Source organism: Blennius ocellaris (genome assembly GCF_963422515.1).
Source record: "Blennius ocellaris genome assembly, chromosome: 1".
NCBI classification, from domain to species: domain Eukaryota; kingdom Metazoa; phylum Chordata; class Actinopteri; order Blenniiformes; family Blenniidae; genus Blennius; species Blennius ocellaris.
The window spans coordinates 18742084-18763728 of NC_137650.1; the positions used below are offsets into that span (position 1 = coordinate 18742084).

General features: G+C 41.2%; 1 protein-coding gene across 1 annotated transcript in view; it reads left to right on the forward strand.

Annotated features, from left to right (window-relative positions):
* Positions 1 to 574: 574 nt before the first annotated feature.
* The window catches only part of esrrga (estrogen-related receptor gamma a), a gene marked incomplete at its 3' end in the record, with an annotated part of 73688 nt that continues 52617 nt past the window's right edge, over positions 575 to 21645 (forward strand). Inside the window, 2 exon segments of the mRNA XM_080499227.1 lie at positions 575 to 635; positions 10853 to 11011. Of these exon segments, the coding sequence (XP_080355353.1) occupies positions 580 to 635; positions 10853 to 11011 (215 nt within the window). The 5' untranslated portion in view covers positions 575 to 579.

A 21645-nucleotide genomic window follows, 5' to 3' on the forward strand; every position in this document is an offset into this window, starting at 1 on the left:
ATCACTCCTTCTGTCTTCCCCTCTGTGCTCTTTGTCTGATCCCTCCCTCTCCACCTGCTCTTCTCTCTCTCTCTCTCTCTCTCTCTCTCTCTCTCTCTCCTGCTCTCTCCTCCTCCCCTCCTCTTTCTCCGCCCCTCCCTGCAGCCATTGGTCAAACATCCACCAATTGCAGCACCGCCGGGACCTGAGGGACAGTATATGCAAAGCGCTGCTTAATATTCATGAGCTGCTATCTGGGCTTTAAGTCGTTGATTAGGACAGCAGCACAGCTTTCCGTCCCAACTGCCTCACTGGCTGGCTGTGTGTGTGTCTATAGCCCCCCTCTCCCCCGCTCTCACTACACACTGCAAACACACCGTCCCTCACATCTACGCACACGCAGAGCTGATCAGTGCAGGCAGCGCAGAGCCTGGTAATTGTATTGCTCCCTCCAAGTGGAAGGAAGGACCAAGAGCGAGGAAGACCAGAGAAAGAAGAGGAGGAGAGAGAGAGAGAGGAGACATATAAAAACTTTGCTTTTTTTTGCTTTTTCTTGCATTTCCCGGAGGAGGTTGACATGGCAATGACCCGGTATCGCCGATGGATTTGGTAGGACACCCGCTATCCGAGTGTTTTTTAATGCACTCTGAACAAGAGTAGGTAAATTTTACCACTTAATCTTGTCCTTTTATCCATCATCCAACTTGTCATTTCCATTGTCTTTCACTGTCAGTGAGTGTGTGTGCGTGTGTGTGTGTGTGTGAGTGACTGTGAGTGACTGACTGTGTCAGTGAGTGAGTGAGTGAGTGAGTGTGCTGGTATGCAGCGGAGGTGGCCGGCACCATGTCAAGGTTGTTCCTGCTGTCAGGTAGCACGCGTTCACTGTCTGTGTGTGTGTGTGTGTGTGTGTGTGTGTGTGTGTGTGTGTGTGTGTGTGTGTGTGTGTGTGTGTGTGTGTGTGTGTGTGTGTGTGTGTGTGTGTGTGTGTGTGTGTGTGTGTGTGTGTGTGTGTGTGTGTACCTGCAGTATCCGGACAACAGCTTTTACTCAGTGGGCAGAGGAGCGGAATATCTGTCCCTCCACCTGGCACACATACACACACCTGCACATACTTCAACACATCCATATTTATATATTTATAATGTGCAGACACAGTCTCTCCTTCATTTTTTGTGTGTTTTTAAAACATCGCTATACTTTTAGTCAAACTGTTCTCAGGACAACAAACCAGCAACTCACTCAGGACGTCTCGGCATGCGTGTGCTTCTGTGTGTGTGTTTGTGCATGTGCACGTGTGTTTTGAATGCGTGTTTGTCCAAGCAGAGAATTGGCGAAGTAGCAGGGCATCGAGGTTACAGGAATAACGTAGAGAGACGGGAGGAGAAGGGCCCATAAGAGAGGAGGGAGGAGGACAGGGGGAGAGCGGCGCTCTTAAATGCCAGAGGAGGTAGAATTTCAGACGGGCGGCTCAGCGTGTGGCCCCGCACAGGAATTAGAGACAGTTACACACACAGTCTCACTCCCACACACACACACACGCACACACACACACACACACACACACACACACACACACACACACACAAAACAAGTGAAAGCTGCTCCTTTCGCCAGCGCTTTGCTCTTTTAGGTGAAAGACGGTCTTCAAAAGCAGATTAAGTGTTTGAGACAGCAGCAACTCTGAATATGTGTACAAAAGACAAGCACAAATTAGTCAGCTGGATGGCATATATGAAGTTTAATAACATCCCCACAGTTGGAGATTGAAAAATGAAATGCCTGAAGTGTGTTATTCAGTGAGTTTTCGGCATTCCTTTTGCATGCAGGTGTGAATTATTTGACGGCTCTGCTTCTATTCTGTTTGCTTTTATCAAAATGTACAGTGAATATGTATATACATTTTTAAAAAATGATGCGCATAGATGGATTAGGTTCCAAGAAGTGGTGGCATTGAAGTGAATACATTTTAAATGACTTATATGAAATCAGAGCTCCACCTCTGAGTGTCTTTACAAAGAAGAGTTAGAGGTGGAGAACAGAGAAGACAAAGTCCCTGGAATCTGAAAAATATTAAAGGAATCTGAATTCTGAAACATTTTTAAAGAAAGCAAACTGTTGCCTTGACTTTGTGTGTGTGTACGTGCATGTGTGTGTGTGTGTGTGTGTGTGTGTGTGTGCATGTGCGTGCGTGTGTGTGTGTGTGTGTGCGCGTGCGTGTGTGTTTGTTACATTACCTACGATGTACAGAGAGGAGCAGTTTTTGGAGAAAATCAAAGACTGAAGAATTTGAAGAATTTCTGCTTTTTCTAAACCAGTGAACTTTTTCTTCTTTATTTTCAGTTACTGGATGTTTAACTGTTGTATCTGATTGTTTGTGTTCATGATTTCATTGTCAAAAGCCAAATTCTAGAAATTGGAACCTTTCTCGAATGACTTTATTATCACGTTGACTTTTTTTGAAATGCAATGAAATGTGGTGAATCAAGCTCAGTCACAGATTTCTATTAAAGGGAGAACTTTACAGGGTTTTTTTTTTTTTAACATGCATGATGATTCTGTAGTCTATATTCAGGCGGTCCAGAGAAAAGTCTGAATTTTTTTATTGGCTTGCCTGTAAGGACTCGACCCTGTGTGCTGTATCTGAGCAATCTGCCCGTGCGTTGGTCTGCAACCTGCAAAACAGCGTGATGTGTTTTTGAGCTCACTTTCAAAAGTCTGGCTTTTACCACTGAATCTGACAAGAGATATGAAACATTTGTGCCCAGAATTTCTTTTCTGAAGGGGAAAGAAATATTCACAAACTGAGGAGAGACTCCATCATTTGCAGTGGAAATGGTCTGCTTTACCTGTGCATGTTTCAGCTGCTCCCATCCGTACATTCATTTTTGAGAGTCTCTGGTCCAGTCATCCAGCTGTGCGCTCCCTCATTCAGCCACTCATTCATTCATTCATTTGTCCGTTCATTCATTCATTCATTCATTCATTCGTTCACTCATTCATTCATTCCCCAATCTATACATCTGCTTTTCTCAGCTCACATTTTTCCTCTTTGCTCTCAGGCACTGCTTCGCGATACTAATTAAAATATTAGGGATAATGATGATCATACTGATAATAATAACAACAAGTACCGCTTAAGCTGTTAACATAATTGCATTCCCCTCATGCCACCGTATACATACCATTTGCATATCATTAAAATATATTTCCTGCAGTGACTTTAGTGAATTTGGTGTTTTTCGTCTGCGTGTGTGAGGGAGGCGGACGGATGGTGAGACCTGCAAAGCGACCGTGCAGCTTATTCAGGCAAAGGTTTGCAGCGCGAAGATGAAGTAAAACATATCTGACTTCATGCCGAATTATTTAAATAAGTGATTTATTTAAATACTCTTTTTATTCATCAAAAAGTGGGATTCATATTTTGACAAATTGGGTAAAATATAGATTTTTGTTGCTATACTTTAAAGAGATATGAATGATTTACAGTGTAGATTACACTTCATCTGGGTGTGTTTTTAATAAACGTTTAATTCCTCCAGCAGAAATGTAAACACGCAAGCAAAACAACTACTTATTTGCAGTCATAATTATTTACTATTTGACTAGATATAATAAATAATGAGGCGCTCAGCATGCCGTTCAGTTTTCACCTTCAGCTCAGTGTTGCTGCTTATTGTCTTAGGACCAATTCCATTGTTTGAGTATATTTCCATGAGAAGAATTTAGCCTAAAAGATTTCAGAATCTATTTTTTTTATTGTCCCTGAGGCTTCTTTCATTTTGATAAATCAGTCAAATAAAATCACATTTATATGAAATCATATATGAAGGGCCTACTTACACTGCGTTTGTTCAGTTATCAGAAAGTGGTGAGGTTCTCTGTTAATATGTTTCAGTCTGTGAAGAAAACATCACTGTTAGTAGAATAAAAAATTATGAAAATGAAATACCTCATATTTTCCAATCAAAAAAAATTGCAAACACTTTTATGTTCTGTGTTTTGGCCTTCCTTATTTCTACATTTGTTGGTTTCTTTTTGCACCTTTTTTTTTTTTTTTTCAGGCCATGAGAGAGCGAAAGCAGTAGAGAGGTAAAGCTGACTGGAGGGAGGGACGGGGGAACCAAAGAGAGATTGCGTAAATTAAAATCCTTTTAATCTCCTTATAAAATCATTTACTTAATTCATCTGTCAAACCATGTCAATATGTGCCGCACTGATTTGCTGGCTCTGTGTGTGTGTGTGTGTGTGTGTGTGTGTGTGTGTGTGTGTGTGTGTGCGTATCATTGATGGCCTAAATGAGAAACAATTGTTCTTTTCTGTCCATTTGTCTGTCTCGAAGGAAATTGTTGTCTGTCAGTTTTTGCTCCGTATAAACCAATGAAAACACACACACACACACACATACAGACACACTTTCGCGCACAGCCTCGATGCTGAGGGCGGCCCCTCTCTCATGTGAAGGGTCCTGGCATTCCAGTGGTAATTTAGTCCCGTAAAGAGAGAGAGAGAGAGAGATAGACAGAGTGAGAGGTGGGAAGGAAAGGGGGGGGGGGTGGGTGGGTGGGGGGGGGTTGCTTTTGTCTGACACCAGCACTCAGGAGGTCCGCCGGACACACATGTACGCATGAACGCACACATGCCCTGAAACACACATACACACACACACACACACACAGCGATAAGCACTGTGGGTTGGAGTCACTGCTGCTAAAAAGTGACCAGACTGTGATAAAATTGCAATTACAAACTTGTGAACATACACACACGGATGATAGTTTGAAACAAACGACCTCACCGGTAAACAGACATTTGTATACAAAGCTACAGAGAGATGACGGCGCAAAATGGGATGATCCTTGATGATGTGAATTTCTCTGATTTATGTCCAATCCATCGGCACGGTGCATGTGGGAGAGTCTGTCACGGGTCAGTGCTGGCCTTTATGTGTTGAAAGAGCAGTAAGAGAGACCATACCAGCTGTGTCACACACACGCGCGCACACACACACACACACACACACACACACACACACACACACACACACACACACACACACACACACACACACACACACACACCAATTAGCCATTACATTACAGTGGTGGTAAACGTGTGTGTGTGTGAGTGCGTGTGTGTGTGTGTGTGTGTGTGTGTGTGTGTGTGTGTGTGTGTGTGTGTGTGTGTGTGTGTGTGTGTGTGTGATTGAATGCCAAAGCGGTGATTGAAAGAAGAGAGAGAGTGATATAGTGAGAAGCAATGCCGCGCATCTCTTTTCATCTCTTTTCCTTCCCCCATCGCTCTGTCCGCGCCGCTCACCTGCTCATTCCCCGTGTTCCATCATCCATACGTCTCTGTCATCTATACATCAAAATGTGCATTCAATTATTATTACTATTATCACAATCTATCACATCATTTAAGCTCAGAATTTCACCTCTACATGCTGACTTTTCAGTTATTCAAGTCTTTGTTTCCTCAAAAGTTTCTTCTTTTTGAAGCGCCCTGGATGTTCGAAAGAAGTTAAAGTGAGTGTTGTTTTCTTAATGAGGGCACACATTTGGATGCTTTTTTTGGGGGGGGATTTAAGAAGTTGTCTTTTCCTAGTTTATACCTTACACAGGTTTATTGTTGTTGTTATCTCTGCTTACAGTCACTAAAATTTGAACGGTGTGTGTGTGTGTGTGTGTGTGTGTGTGTGTGTGTGGGGGTGTGTGTGTGTGTGTGTGTGTGTGTGTGTGTGTGTGTGTGTGTGTGTGTGTGTGTGTGTGTGTGTGTGTGTGTGTGTGTGTGTGCGTGTGCGCAAGCGAGCCCATCGTGTTGTGCTCAGGGCTCTTAATGCTACTTCTCACTCCTAATGTGAGGAGACAGTGGAGACTCGGCCACAATAGAGCAGATTTAGATGGAGGTGCTCCGCGTGTGCGTGTGTGCGTGTGTGTGTTAAAGAGGATTGAGAGAATGATGCAGGTTCAAGCGTCTTGTCTGTCTTTTACACTTTTTCCGCGGTACCGTCCGTGGGGAGAGCTCTATAGATTGGCTGGTTGGGTAGTTTGCTCCCTCTACATGGCCGGGCCAAAAGTATGATTAAATTGTCATTGTTTCGACAGAGTGTAAGGGGTTTCAAAAAGACACCAAAAAAAAAAAAGAGGAAACATACAGTAGAACGGAAAAAGGGTTAGATACTGAAGGAGAGAGAGAAATGAATGACCATGCCGCCTTCCGACTGACAGTGAAATATTCCTCCTCTCATCCTCCCATCATGCTTCATGTGTGTGCCTGATGAGGAGAGAATGACAGGGCATCCCACCTCACGCTTGAGGTTTTTTTTTCTCTTTCTATTTTTCTGCCTTTCGCTCCTTTTTGTATTTCTGTCTCTTATCAATCACTTTAAATTAAGTCAATTTAAGCGTAATTTACCTTTCTTTTTTTTTTTTCAAATGAATCGTACAATTTCTTCTCTCACACAAGAGTATCAAACTTTCAATTTGGATCATTGATAAATTCACAACACACTGAAACTTTCAATTCTCCCAATCGGAAGAGGACTTGAGATTTTTTTATTTTTTTTTTTTTTTCGTGTGAATTAATAATTTCATTCCTTCTCATAGTTTCTCCATTTTGAATCTTCTCTAATACCTTTGCCTCCGCTCTGAATGTCTGTGACAAAATCCTATGCAAGATATCGGCAGCTTGTGTTTTGTCATGACAGAACAAACTCGATGTTGTAGCTGCTTGTTCGCCCCCCCCCCCAACTGTCCAGCGACCCAGCTTTAAGACACAAGTCCACAGTCGTCTTGTGATTGCGTAGCTTTTTCAGTACACGTGCAACATTAACAAGGGTTTGTGTGCGCAGGTGTTCCTGGACTCGCTGAGACTGTTCTTGATGTTGGATTAAGTAGACGTGCACTAATTATTTCAAATTTATTTTGAAGGTGAATAAAAAAAATTTCCAGCAGGTTTAATTTTGTTTGGTGTTCAAACAGCAGCGCTTCATTTGTCTTTATTTGAACATAAACCGACTGATGAAGCAAAAGTGATGTAGAAATTTTTAAATCTCCCGTAGTAATTTCAAACCTTTTCAATATGCAGTGTTGCTTTTTGAAGTCGTGAGAAGCTCTTCCATTTGCATATGCTGCGCTTTTTTTCTTTCATATTTCCATCTATTTTCAAAATTCTATGATTTATTGATATAACCTGAAACGTATAAGTATCCTTTCCACACCGACCACTGACATTATTTAACATTTTTGTCCCTCAAACAATATGATTGTTTATCTATGTAGTGTAAACTATTAAAAGCATTATTAGAATTTTTTAAAAAAATTACTTCTTGCCCTCGGGGGGTGCGTTCCTCTGCGCAGCTGATTCACACTTTTCTTCACAGATAATCCATTTTCCCTTCATCCCTCTCTTCCCCCCCCCCCCCCCCACACACACACACACACACACACACATTCTTCTCCCTCTCCACACGCCCCTCCCTCATGGAGCTGTCACCTTTCTGCACCCGCTCAGTCCCTATTAAGGCCGACAGCCCATCTGCCGCCTGCCCCGCTAACAGCTCCCGTCGCTAACGCTAACGTGCACACACATCCACATACACCCAGACACACACAGGGCGGCTTCCAAACCCCACCTGCCCCGACGCACACACTTATGCACAGAAACACACACACACACACACACACACACACACACTTGTAAATGTTGTGAATATGTTAATCGCATTAGTATTAGTGATTATCTAACAATCAATTTGCTGTCTTCAGGACGCATAGAATATAATATGCCTCTGCCAATTATAAATGTATTGAAATCAGATATTTTAAGCCTTTTTTAGACTAGTTTTCATCTTGTATTAAAGGATCATAAATGAAAGAGGAAGTCAGAAAAAATGGGTTGGAACTGAATTAAATAAACTGGCTGAAGTGAGTATTTTTTAGATGTTTTAATGGAGGAGACGAAGTGTGTTGGGAGATTTTTGCCAAAAACCCAACAAACAGTTTGCGTCATGGTCGGTGTATTCGATTAACTGCCTGTCCATGTAACTACAGTATATTTATGCACGTTGCTGGAATCATATTGAATGTGTGACTGTGAGACACCACACTGCCCTGACTCGAGGGGTAATTAGGTAGGGCAGTTGCAACCCTTTGTGTGTATCTGTGTGTGCTGTGGCATTTGCTCCCTTCAGGGATAGGTGCGTTTTGCATTAGCAAGAATGGCAACTGTCTCATCAATCACTGCATCACCATGTCTCACACACACACACACACACACACGCACGCACGCAAGCACACGCACACGCACACGCACACGCACACACTGTGTTATGGTCATTCTGTTCACAGATGGGCCAGCAACACATGAGCGAGTCGGTGAGCATCAGAAAGACACCCATGATCTCAATACTTTTCACACACACACACACACACACACACACACACACACACACGCACACGCACACAGTCATGTGTGTGCGTGCGTGCGTGTGCACTGGTGTTGTTTACATGTACTGACAGGAGCTTGAAAAAAAGCTGCGTAGAATCATATAAGTTAATAATCTTCTGTTTTAATCTCTCCTTTTATCTTATATGCATGAATAAATATATATTTCAGGAGATACATTTTTTTTATGGGCATTTTCTCGTAGGGTTTTGAATGGTTGAAATGAAACGCTCATCATACCAATCTCGTTCGCCTATGCAGTTTGTATTTTACACGTATTTAGTACTGTAATAATACTTGGTGTGCATTGCGCTCCTCAAATATTTCAGCCATTAAATATTATGCCAGAGGCTGCTTGTAATGCCTGATTTAAATGATTATCTTCTGATTTTAAGATGCCTTTTAGCCTCATTTTAATCCCTGGAATGAATTAAGATCTCCAAAAACATGAGCTCCCCGAAGTTATTAAATAATGAAACACAATCACTCTTTGTAATCCATGACAATTTTGCCCAAGCGGATATGTTTTACTATTTAGAAAAAGCTATTGTTGGAATAATTTATCCCTGAAATTTTTAAACTGTTCTTCAAAGTACAGGTTTATTGGAATTATGCTGTAAAGGTAAAAAAAAAACAGTATGTATCACCAGCGGTGACTTCACTTTGTAATGTTCGCTGATGAGGGAATGTCCCGTTCACTTGACAGTGCGTATGCGCTGACGTGAAAGAACTGAAGGGAAAGGAGATTCACACTAACTATATCGTGTGCACATGGTACTGGATGCACCTTAGTCCGGTGTGACACCAGGACACTCCCCAATAAAAAGCAGCAGTATTAAGTGTTGCCTGTCTATATAGCATTGTGACACTGCAACCAAAGCCAATAAGTGTCTGAGGCAGCAGCAGCAGCAGAAAGATATTGATTCCTGATATTCACCAGAGTGGAACTAAAACCTACATATTACACACCCTGGCCCTCCAGGTCTCACTGAACCAGCCCAGCCCCGTGGATGGAGGCAAGGATGACTGTCAGAGAAGTCATTGGCCCGTCTCCCTGTCCGTCTTCTTAGTGCTCACTTATACAAGAACCCACAGCGGGACGTCAACCCACAGATGTATGTGATGGTTGTTTGTAGGTCAAACAAAACAGGTCTATCAGCTCATTCCAACATTATGTTGTTCACTGCTGCAGAGAAAATAACACCCATAACGGCTCCATACAAAGGTGAATAGAATGATGCAAAATAATTCCTCTTTATGGAGTCCTGTCCGTTACCATCATTTTTTTTTCATTAATCAAGGCAAACTTTTGAAAGAAACAGTGCATCTATTTCGCCCCCTCATGAGGTATCCAGTATTTGCCACCAGCGCCGCTCTATTCTCCTAAATAGTTTTGTTTGACGGCCCGGTCAGTTTCATTGCCCAGACCTGCCCTCCCCTCTCTCCGTGACCTTAGCTGGCCTTGTATTTTCTAGTCACTTCATGTTATTTAACTAATTTATTTTCTTTTGCTGTGGATGATTTTGACGCTGTTGCCCGCAGTGACCTTATCCATCCGGCGACAGCTCTTCCCCTGACAATGGCGCTCTTTTTGATTGACAGATAGCGGTCCCTCCTCTGGTGCATTTACTTTTATGTTCCCCCCGCTCTGAATGCCTTTCCCGAGGCTAACACTGGTGAAGCTCGTGTGACGTGTAACACAGCCGGAATGTGCTTCAGGTAGGAGTGCACGCGCACTGATGTGTGTGTACACGGACAGATGTATTTAATAAGAATATTTTTTTACACAGTCTTATCACTTAGGTGTGCAGTACCTGGTGGACATGACACCACATCTTGCATGTGTATGGCTGTGTGGCCGTCGGTGGCGAAGGCAGAGCTCTCAGCGAGTTGGCCGCTGTATCAGTTTTGTTTTTTGTGTGTATTTGAACGTGCAGCCCTGCCTGTCAAAACCGTTCTCCGCATAGGCACTATTGTATTATAACATTTGCTCAACTGTACCATTTTCTTTGTGTGTGTGTGTGTGTGTGTGTGTGTGTGTGTGTGTGTGTGTGTGTGTGTGTGTGTGTGCGTGTGCGTGTGCGTGTGCGTGTGCGTGTGTGTGTGTGTGCGTGCGCGTGCGCGTGCGTGTGCGTGTGTGTTTCATTAACATTGACGTCACTTCATTGAAGTCATTTATCAAAACAGACTTTCTCTCTCTGTTTTTCTCTTGTTAACTTTCAATATGTTTGAGTTAAATTGAAATATATTGCTAGTTTAGTTTAATGTTAGGTTTTATTCCTCATTTCTACTGAGAAATAAAGATGCTAAGAAAGTATAACCTTCTCCTTGTTTGTACATATTAAAATTGTCTTTTAACTTGATTGCGTTCAAAGATGCCAACTGATCAGACTGCCCTTTCTTTTTCTGGCTTCACCCCGGCCTGCAGAATGAACTTATCGAAGGGGCCTTTGGTGAACAGCAGCAGTGAAGATAACTCCAAGTCGTCTTATGGTAAATGTGGCGCTGGCGCCTGGAGAATGCACCAGAGCTACGATCCGCTGGAGGCCAACCACATGAGAGACGCACATGCCCTCTACAACCCCAGGTGAGACTAAATTAATACAAGTTTTACTACAAAAAAAAAATAGAGAGGGAAAAAAAATTCTTAAAGGAAAGAGACTATTAGTAGTTTGAATTTGTTACATCTTGTTCCATACAAAACATTTTACCTTTAAAAATCTAGCGTGGAAGAAAACAAAATCGTAGAATTTTGAGACAAGGTCCCCTCAGGCAGTGTAGTGGAGAAACGGTCCCGATAGGTATGTGTTTCTTTTTTTCTTGTGCGTTTCTTATGCTATTTTGCCATCTTTCATTTAAATGCAGTTTAAATACAGTGTTACATTTTTAAGCCAGTCTTCCATAATAATCACCAGTGGGTTTCACATTGACAAACATTTTCTATTCTACTCTAAACACAATAAAAAGACAAACATGATAACAATGTGGTTGATTTAATCACTTTCATTTAGGTTTTTCAGGAGCATGTGCCTTTTTATAGTTTCACGAACACTTTTACATACATACACACACACACTCACGAAGACAAAGCTCAAACCAAACTAGTCCCTTTTTCAGAGCGGGTTTTATTCAGATGGCTTGGTTCATTTTTAGTGCATGAACTGTAAATATATTGGTTGTTTTATGATAAAACAATATGTGGAAAGCTTTATTATTTCACAACCTCTTAGAGTATTGATTAGTGCATTGGTATCCTTTAGTTTATTGTGTGTGTGTGTGTGTGTGTGTGTGTGTGTGTGTGTGTGTGTGTGTGTGTGTGTGTGTGTGTGTGTGTGTGTGTGTGTGTGTGTGTGTGTGTGTGTGTGCGTGTGTGTGTGTGTGTGTGTGTGTGTGTGTGTGTTTATGCACACACTCATTTCTCAGCACATTGTAGACTGGAAAATCTTAGTCCAATAGGATTTCAGGGTTAGTCTGGGTCAAGCCAATTAGAGGCCTGGCAAGCCATTCTCACGCAGACTCTCGGCCAATCACCAAGAGGAGTGTTACTAGCTCTGTGTGTGCGCGTGCGAGTGCGTGTATGTTGGCAGACAGGGAAGTCTGGTGATGAGAGGTGTAGAGGTTTGCCAGGGGCAAGGGAGTCACGCCATGGCTCGGAGTCACACACCACATTCGCACACACAGTTACAGACGCACACTAGTCTCCCGAGTGGGGAGAGCGTTATTTCCGCTGCATTGGTTCAAGTATTTGGACCAAGTTGAAACAAACTGCAATTGATATTGTTGTTGTGAATTCAACTGCCAAAGCTGCAGCAAGCCTCCGACATGACACAACAGCATTTCCCAGTGGGAAGATAATAACGACAATTACAATATCTGCTTGAGTTCCAAACTTTCTCTCAGGGCGACAACTGAACTAAAACAGCAAATTAATTTGTTGTGTCTTTTATAATTACAGAAGGTTTGCCTCAGTTCGTATTTCTTTTGAAGGCTACGGTGCGGTATTTTTGTTCAATATAGCTCTAAGCATGTTTATTTTTTGGTATAGATGCAACCCAGTTAAGTTATGAAAACTACAACTTCAAGGATGCCGAAATGGCAAAATTATTAAAACAAAGCTAAATATATCTTTTCATACGAATGCGTTTTGTTTTACAACAAAGCAAAATGTCACGAGTTATAGAAACAGAAAAATGGGTCTGTTATCAAAGACAGAAGAAATGTTCAGAGTTGAAAGAAAGATGTAAAAATTCACCTGAGTTCAAGCATATTAACATTTGGAAACCTTCAGACACACACTATGAAAGGAACGCTTCAACATAACAATTCTTTCTCAGGGTATTTGACCTCCACTGATACGATTTGGTGTGTGCTCCCTTTCACCAAATAATATTTTACATGTAATACAGAACATACAATAAGTACATTTTAAGGTGCATTTATGTTTTTTTTATCTAATCTATCTAATCTAATCTAATTTGACATTTTTCCACTAAGAGTGACATCACCTTTCATCACAAAAAGTTCTCATAAAAATCCACCAAAAGCTGTAATTGTTTTATATAAAAGGCATATCAAATACTTCCATTTTCTCTGCTCAAATCAAAACTTTTTTTTTTCAACTGTGAAATAATTCTTAATGTGTTTTTGGGGATCTGCAGTTTTCATTGGACAGCAACAATATTATTCCTCTTTTTATTTAGGCCATCAAACCATGGGAATGTGATTAATGTCAGACAGCATGGGTGTGCTTGAACACGCACACACACACACACACACACACACACACACACACACACACACACACACACACACACACACACACACACACACACACACACACACACGCACACACACACACGCACGCACACACTTTGCTGTAAACTGAGCCCAATGTAATCATAATGATAAAGCAGATTGCCTTAACACACAGATGGGCCTCTCAACAGCTCTGTGTGTGTGTGTGTGTGTGTGTGTGTGTGTGTGTGTGTGTGTGTGTGTGTGTGTGTGTGTGTGTGTGTGTGTGTGTGTGTGTGTGTGTGTGTGTGTGTGTGTGTGTGTGTGTGTGTGTGTGTGTGTGTGTGTGTGTGTGTGTGTGTGTGTGTGTGTGTGTGTGTGTTTATGCGCGCACGAAGTGTGGACAACGCTGATTGGATTGCAGATTTATAGAAGAGGATTACTGCAGGAACAGAGAGAGAGGGAGAGAGAGAAAGAATGAGAGAGAGGGGGTGGTCGGGAGTGTGGGGGGGGTTCAGACACTCACCTCTCATTAACTTCCACCCCATTCACCTCGGCTTGCCTTATTTGCAGTCACAGACAAACACACACATACACACTCATAAACAGACCACAGTGAGAATCTGGGGTGAACACAACACCTCTTTTTTTGAGGCAGGTTTCATTTTATTTGTTAAGTAAATGGCTGACACAACATTAAAATGGTTGTTCGTGGGGGTTTTGTGTTGTTAGTTTTACAGATGACAAGCTTTTATGAAAGTTTATGAACAATCCCAAAACCATGTGGAAGTTGAAAAGTGGATTATGCATGTTGTTGCTGCTGAGACGATGAGTGGAAAGTTTCTTCATGGTGATAGATCACATGATAACAAACCTGCTTAAAAAACATTTTTGGTGCAGTTTATCCACTAGTGTTACTTTTACCAATTTATATATTTGAATTACCAAAAGAAGTGGAAGTGAAGGAACAAGGATGGGGAAATAAAAAGGAAAAAAGGCTTGTAAAAGAACAATAACTTGAAACAGACTGTCTGAAACATCGAAACAATCGGTATGGAAAAACTGGACAAAGAATGGAGAACAGATAAAAAGGAAAAAGCAAGCAAAGACCAACAGACAGACATGGGCAGAGGCATTGGGCACTCCAGCAAACCTGATTATGACTGGATGTGAATTAGATTCCCTAACAGATGGTCCAGGAGTGAGGCTGTAAGGTGCATCAGCCAGCAGTGCGGGGAGTTAGAGGGAGAGGAAGGAGGGCATGGGGGAGAGAGTGGGAGGACCCGGCCAGGCGGCTGAGGAGACGGATGTCAACAGCAGCTTGCGGCAGGTCAAAATGTGCAATTTTTGAATGAGTTTACATTGAGTTGAATCTTTCTTCCACACTATAATCAAATATATGTGACGACTGTGGTTGTGTGTTTTAAAGCCATGTTATTTATTTTTGAAGCAATAGTATCACAATTACAAATAATAGAATCACAATAGTAACAAGCTGGTTGATGTACCTGTATTTCTCCACACATCTGGTAATATATTTATTGTAAAGTTTGACTCTGGTGATTGCAAATGTCCTGTTTGTTGGATATTGAATTTAAAATTGAAAGGTAAGCAGTGGATGACACCTGCTTAGGATGGATTTTCTCCATTTTTACAGCTGCTGTGCATTATTGTACATACTCTGGCTCTGCTTCTTGCGCTCTCCCTGTGATGGATAGGTGTAAATCATCACAATCCTGTAGTGACAGCCCAATTTCCCCAAATCTGATCTGCTTAAAGAATGCAGCTCCGATGCTCTGTTCGCTTGTGTCTCCTTCCTCTCCGCTCTCGTCCTCTTCCCTCTTCTACCTTCTTCTACTGAATTTGTTTCCCCACTTTGTTTTATTGTTCTCTCCATTCTCTGAGAATAAGTACCATTTTACTTCTACATACACTCGCTCTCCTTCTCTGGCTCGTCTTAAAAAAGTCTCTCTTTTGCAGCAATGTGCTCTTTTCGTGTTTGCCTTCGAGCCGCTTCCTCTCGTTCTCCCCTCCCCTCGCTCACTCTCTCTATTCCTGCCTCCCTCCCATGTCACATCTGAAAGCCCTGTCATATTTACTAGAGTGGAAATCCTCTTTCACCATCTGTTTAATAAAATGTGCTTTTAATCCGATGGGGGATATTTTGTTTTTTTAAACACTTTTTATTATACTCCGGCACAATTTCATTTGATACAGCATCTATCCCAGGTCCTTGTCCATGACTGGACGAGAGAGAAAGCAGGAGAGCTGCACATTTTTATGTGGACACGAATGTCTGAGTGTGTGCATAAGCATGTTGCATGCAATTCGTTGACGACAGCAAGTGTCAGTAAGTGTTTTAAAGGGCTGTTGCACTCTTAATGTTTAGTGATAACACTGCTAATCCACAGAGAGAGAGAGAGTGAGAGAGAGAGAGAGAGAGAGAGAGACAGAGAGAGAGAGAGAAACACTGACCTTGATCAATGACCTTTCTTTTATAAAGAAAGCCAGTCAACACTTTGTATCCCATACACAAGGCATGTACAAAACCCCACCTCAGGGTCAATCATGGCCCAAGCTCAGATTTTATGTAGCCCACATACACTGTTCTAAAATGTTATTCTCTTTGGAATAAACTGAATAAACAATTGCAACATACAAATCCTGTTTTTAACTCATGTTGGCAGCCTGATTGTTTCACATACAACTATGTATTTGTATTTCGCTGTCTGCTTCATTTTAAATACTAATTGTGATTTCCCAACAAGAAGTTGGACATTATTAAGCTCTGGCTAGTCTATTAGTCAGTTTGATTCAGTGTGCAAATCATAATAATGGTCTGATTCCATATTGGGGAATGTCTGCCTTTTGTGACCAGAACTTCCAGGTTGTTGATGCTTTATCACTGAGCAAGGCCCTTAGCCCACAATATAAGGAATGGGCAACTTTGATCAGGGCAGCAAAGCATCGACCACAGCTATTCACGAGAATCATGTGAACTAATTGTGGTAACTCATTTAATACAAGTAGTTCTCCAATTTTAATCAATATGCAAGCATTTGATTTTTGATTTTTTTTTTTACTTAAAAAAAAAATTGAAGTAATTCCAATGTATTATTTGAAATGGTTTTAATGTGCATGAAATGGCCTTCAACTCTACCATAACCTGTGAAACAAATAATGTATTCATCTTTCTGAAAGTGGCTCATGGGCCAAAGTGTACAGGGAACAGGGCAGCCCCTAAATCCTGGCACCGCACAGTGGATGCCCACTGCCCCTTAGGAATGGCTTAAATGCAAGAGAAAAGATTCCCCATACTGTGTATATGTGACAAAATATAGAAATATTCCCAAATGGATCAGTAATTTGCCACATTGATAATTTTCTGCAAATATGTTTTCTCATAGATGCATCTATCCTATAAATTAATTCATGTGCACCTTCATACCAAATACCAAGGGTCACTGCATGTACTAATAGGCAATTCAAACAGCCAGAATCACTAAAGAAAAGTGTAACAGGAAGCTCAATTGGTATTACTATAAGTAATTAATATATTTCATCTAGTTTACCGAAGGTATCTGTTAACTGACGTGACGTTGAGCTCTTTCCGAGATGTGAAACCTTCTTCTTACAGTAGACAACCACCCTTACAAACACAATGAAACGCACCACTGATAAAGGAGACATAAGGAAAGAGAGGGCCTAAAAGAGAGGTGAAGAAAGAGAGGGAGACATGGTGACAAAGATAGTGCCTGGCAGCAACACACTTATCAGCAACCGCTCCGCAGAAAATGACCTAAATCATCAAGATTCCCATCTGACACGCGCATGCAGACGCACACACTTCGAGCAGGTTAGCACTGCACCGCCTCACAGTGTTGCCCTCAAACATGTTCACTCTCTTCATATCTCTCCACTGAAATAACAATATGAACACAGCTGGACTCTCAGATCTGAAACATGCTTTCACACAATCCACAGAGGGGAGAGACCAAAAAGGGATCCAGTCAAATTTTAGAAGTGAGAATGGAACAAACAAGAAACAGCAAAGAGGAGAAGGACTTATTAAGAGCACTGTGATGATTGAAGACCCGTAAAGAGTATTGATATCATCATACTCAACATGCCGTTTCTCAATATATTGTAGTTTGAAAAGCACAGAATTCTTTATCAATAGTGTTTGGCTGAGATTGCCCTGCATGTGCCACCTCCTGCCGTTTATCCATTCACATCCATATTACGCATGTGTGTATTGTCTGCATGTCAGCGTGTGTGGCTCTCTCTGTGTGTGTGTGTGTGTGTGAACTTTTTCCAACCCAACAGAACAGCTTTAGCCCCTCTGCTGTGTCTCCGCGAGTCTCATCCACTTCATTTCACACCTGTGTGTTTGCAAGCTGTAATGCGTATAGTGTGTCTCCTGCGTTAAGATTCATACCTAGAAGGAGTCATCATGTCTAAACACAGTCACAGACACATGCACTTAGGAATATAGACACACACACTTGCATTTCCTTTCCTCTGCCAGTCTTTACAGCCCAACAGCCCATTGGGCAGAATGTGTTTTAGCCATTATCACATTGATTGTATGTAATCAGGGGTTTATTCTGCAGCCAATGAAGTGAATTACAGGTTTCCTGCCCGACTAACACTGTAACAATTGATCTGCTCCCCGGTGTGTTTGTGTTTGAGTGGAGTGTAAGGTTGTGTGTGTGTGTGTGTGTGTGTGTGTGTGTGTGTGTGTGTGTGTGTGTGTGTGTGTGTGTGTGTGTGTGTGTGTGTGTGTGTGTGTGTGTGTGTGTGTGTGTGTGTGTGTGTGTGTGTGTGTGTGTGTGTGTGTGTGTGTGTGAGAGAGAGAGAAAGAGAGCGAGAGAGAGAGAGAGAGCGAGAGAGAGACGGTCTGTGGTTGTACGAGCAGGGAAAGCAGCGATGATAGAGGGTGTTTGTGAGTGAGGAGTAGAAACCAAGGCAGTGCGACGGAGAGGGATTGAGACCCAGAGCGAACAGGAGAGAGAGGGCGAGAGAGTTCTCAGTAGGAGGGAGAGTGGTTTAGATTGACTGTCGCTGCTGGAGTTTTTATTTTTTATTTTATTCATTTTTGTCCCTGAAAACAACTATAATCATCCACACACTGTGATTCTGGGGAGCTAAACTCAACCACTCACACAACCCCAGACCCACAGTGTGAGGAAACCACAAGACTTTATTTTCTCGTCTCCTGAGCTTCACTTCTCTACCTTTAAAGTCATTTAAGGGTAGAAAAGAGGAACACATAAAAACACAAGTTTAATGCACTCAGTTTGTTGTGTGTGTGTGTGTGTTCTTGCTGTAACTCTCTAACTGTAGTAAACCACCTCCTTTCAAATGGAACTGTTCACTGAGTCAAGCTTACGATGTTTCTTTTTTTTGTACACATTCACACTGTATCAAATCAGCAAACGGACACATGGTTCAACAGCTCTCCACTGATAGCTGTGTGTTTAAAATGGAGCGAGAAAAAGAGCAAAGAAAGAAAAACAAATAGAGGAGTGTGAGGGCTGAAAAAGCAATTCAGTCTATTGATGAAATCACTCAATTCATTTGACTATGGAAATGTAAATGCATTTTGCCTCAATCCCCCCCCCACACCATTCTTTAATTCAATGTATTTTCTTTTATGTCTCCATCCCTCCTTCACTTTCTCTCCCTCCCAAAGCATTGCTGGTATCATCTAGATAGAATTGTGTAAGGTTTTCTCTCTCTTTTTTTTTCTTCTTTTTGCTTATTGGACTGTGTGTTCTTATCAGCATTGAGAGCACAATGCTCGGTGTGATGGAAAGGTATTAGCCAACCCGTGGTAGCTACATTGTCAGCACTTCTCCCTCCGCCGTCTCTATTGCTACAACTTCTGCTTCCTCGGTTTTTTGCACTCTCCGCTTATTCTTCTCATTTTTAGCACTGTTTTCCACAAGAATTAATAGGCATTATTATTTTAATCTTGCAGCCTCTTTTGTTTGGAAGCAGGTGGGCAAATTTTGTTTGTGACGTCCATAATGATGATCATATATTTCCAATTGTATGGTCATATATAAACCCTATAAGGTCACATCTTAGCTGCATTTTTCTCTCATCATTTTAGCATCATACATTTACAGTATAAGCACTCTTCTCAGCTCTTATCTTCTGGCATGGGTGAAAACAGTTTGGAGTTGTTTGAGGATCAGTTTGTGTTTATGGCTGCCATCTAGCGAGGCGGTTGAACAGGTTGAACAATGATTGTACATAATGAGAGAGTGCAAGAGCACACAGAAACACAGACTGAGAGAGAGAGAGCGCGCACGCACACACACACACACGCGTCAGAGAGTAGTTGCTCTAATACGATGATTGTATGTTTGTCCCTGCCAGTTGTCAGGCCACTGCATCAGCCCGCCACTCTAATGACAGCTTGTCCTTCTAAAGTGGCCCACCTTCCCTGAAAACGCACAGAAAAAAAGCTTCTTTATATTTCGTTCAGACACGTCATTCTGGTCTCGGTCTCTCTCTCTCTCTCTCTCTCTCTCTCTCTCTCTCTCTCTCTCTCTCTCTCTCTCTCTCTCTCTCTCTCTCTCTCTCTCCCCCTCAGTGCCTCAACATATTTATCTCCTCCATGAGTCACTGTGCTTTTCTTCATGAAGTTCAAAATGAACAGAAGAAATATAAATGGCGAGAAAGTTTAAATCTTCAGGTCTTTGACTCCGAAATGGAGACGAGGATGACTGATAAATTTAGTGTGCATGCCTGTGTGTGTGCACACTTGTGTCAATAAGAGAAACGTGATTTGTGATTTATTTAGTCATTTCGAACGAACAATTGAAATTAGGTGAAACAATGGGAAGGAAATAAATAAATAAATAAATGAATAAAAAAGATTAAAAAAATACAAATAATTAGTCCAATTTCAATATAATACACATTTAACTGTTCAAAAATGGATAGGAAGAAGCCTAGGCTTATCAAATCCTAGCCCCTTTCTATACTATTGACTAATGGGGAAAAAAAAATCCAATAAAATAACGAAACAGGCAGTTCAAAAGATGAACAAAAAAAAACTACTCCAATCGAACTGTTTCTGAAAACAGAATAAACCAAAAACACACAAAAAAGAACAAAATGACAAGTGTCATTAGTATCAGTGAGGTTTACATTTTCCTTCATTTCTATATTTTTCAAAGATATATCTTTTGTAAAAACAAATTTTATTGCATTATATTCATAGTTTGTTTAATCTTGTCGTCAAGACCGTTCCACAAAACCACCCCACAAACTGAAATACACATCCTTTTTAAAATTTGTCCAAGCATGATTTTGTTTCAAGTTTAGTTTGCTTCTGAAGTTATAACCCCCCACTCTGTCTTTGAACAGTTTTTGTATATTTACAGGTAGCAGCTATTTTTTTTTACTTTATACATTATTTGTGTCTTCTTAAATTCTACCAGATCCCCAAACTTTAAGATTTGAGAAACGTAAATCCAGCTTCTAAATATTTGATGGCTGCAAGAACTAAACAGCCAAGTTTGTCAGCTTGATGTCACAAACACAAAACGAATGGTCAAGTTCACTAATCCTAAGATATAAACCTATTAGTATCAGTCTTTTAGGTCATCTTATGAGTCAATGTAATGATTTACTTTTGAATAACTCACTGAATTTAGTAAAACGGACAAGAATACATTATTAAAGCTTTTATTTTATTATTTTGGCCTAAAACTGTAGCAGAAATTCTTTTTGTCCTTCATCGTATTTTGTTAAACCGGTTTTGTTAAATTTTTGATGATTAACTTGAGTCCAGCAAAAGTCATATTTTTATATTCTGTAAGTTTTATGTGGTTCTCCACTCAAGCACACCAAAATGTTCAAAACAATTTTTATGTAACAGACTTAGGCAAACAGGTAATATTAACCTGATTTGTGTTTCTTTGTAATCATGTTGTAACACACACTCGCATCGCTGTTGCCCTCGAGTTAAATGAATGGAAACACATTAAAGCCGTTTACACTTCACATAAACATCCTTAAACACCTAAAAACATAAAGAAATGACAGAAAAGAGAGCCAATCCCTTCTTTCTCTTCACACTCATCTGAAGAGCAGACAGGCACAATAAGACTGCTCTTTCAGCACTGAGCTGTCGCTACATAGCTCCGTAATTATACTGATAACATACATACATAAATGCATTCAACCTCTCACTCGGCTCTGCGCAGTGGCTGTGATTTCTTAATCTTCTTTCCTCTACTCCTCTCCTCTGCACGCATGTCTTCCTTTTTTATTCTTTTTATTCCTCCCCCTCCGACTGCCATTATTTTTCATTTATAAGCAGAGCGAGGGGGAACGAGAGAGCATTGAGAAAGATATAGGAGAGAGAGAAAAAAGACACGATAGAGGAGAAGAGGCTGCGATTGGAGAGTGGAAAGATAGATGAGAATTTGAGAGAGAAGGAAAAAAAAAAAGCGCCTGAGATCTTTT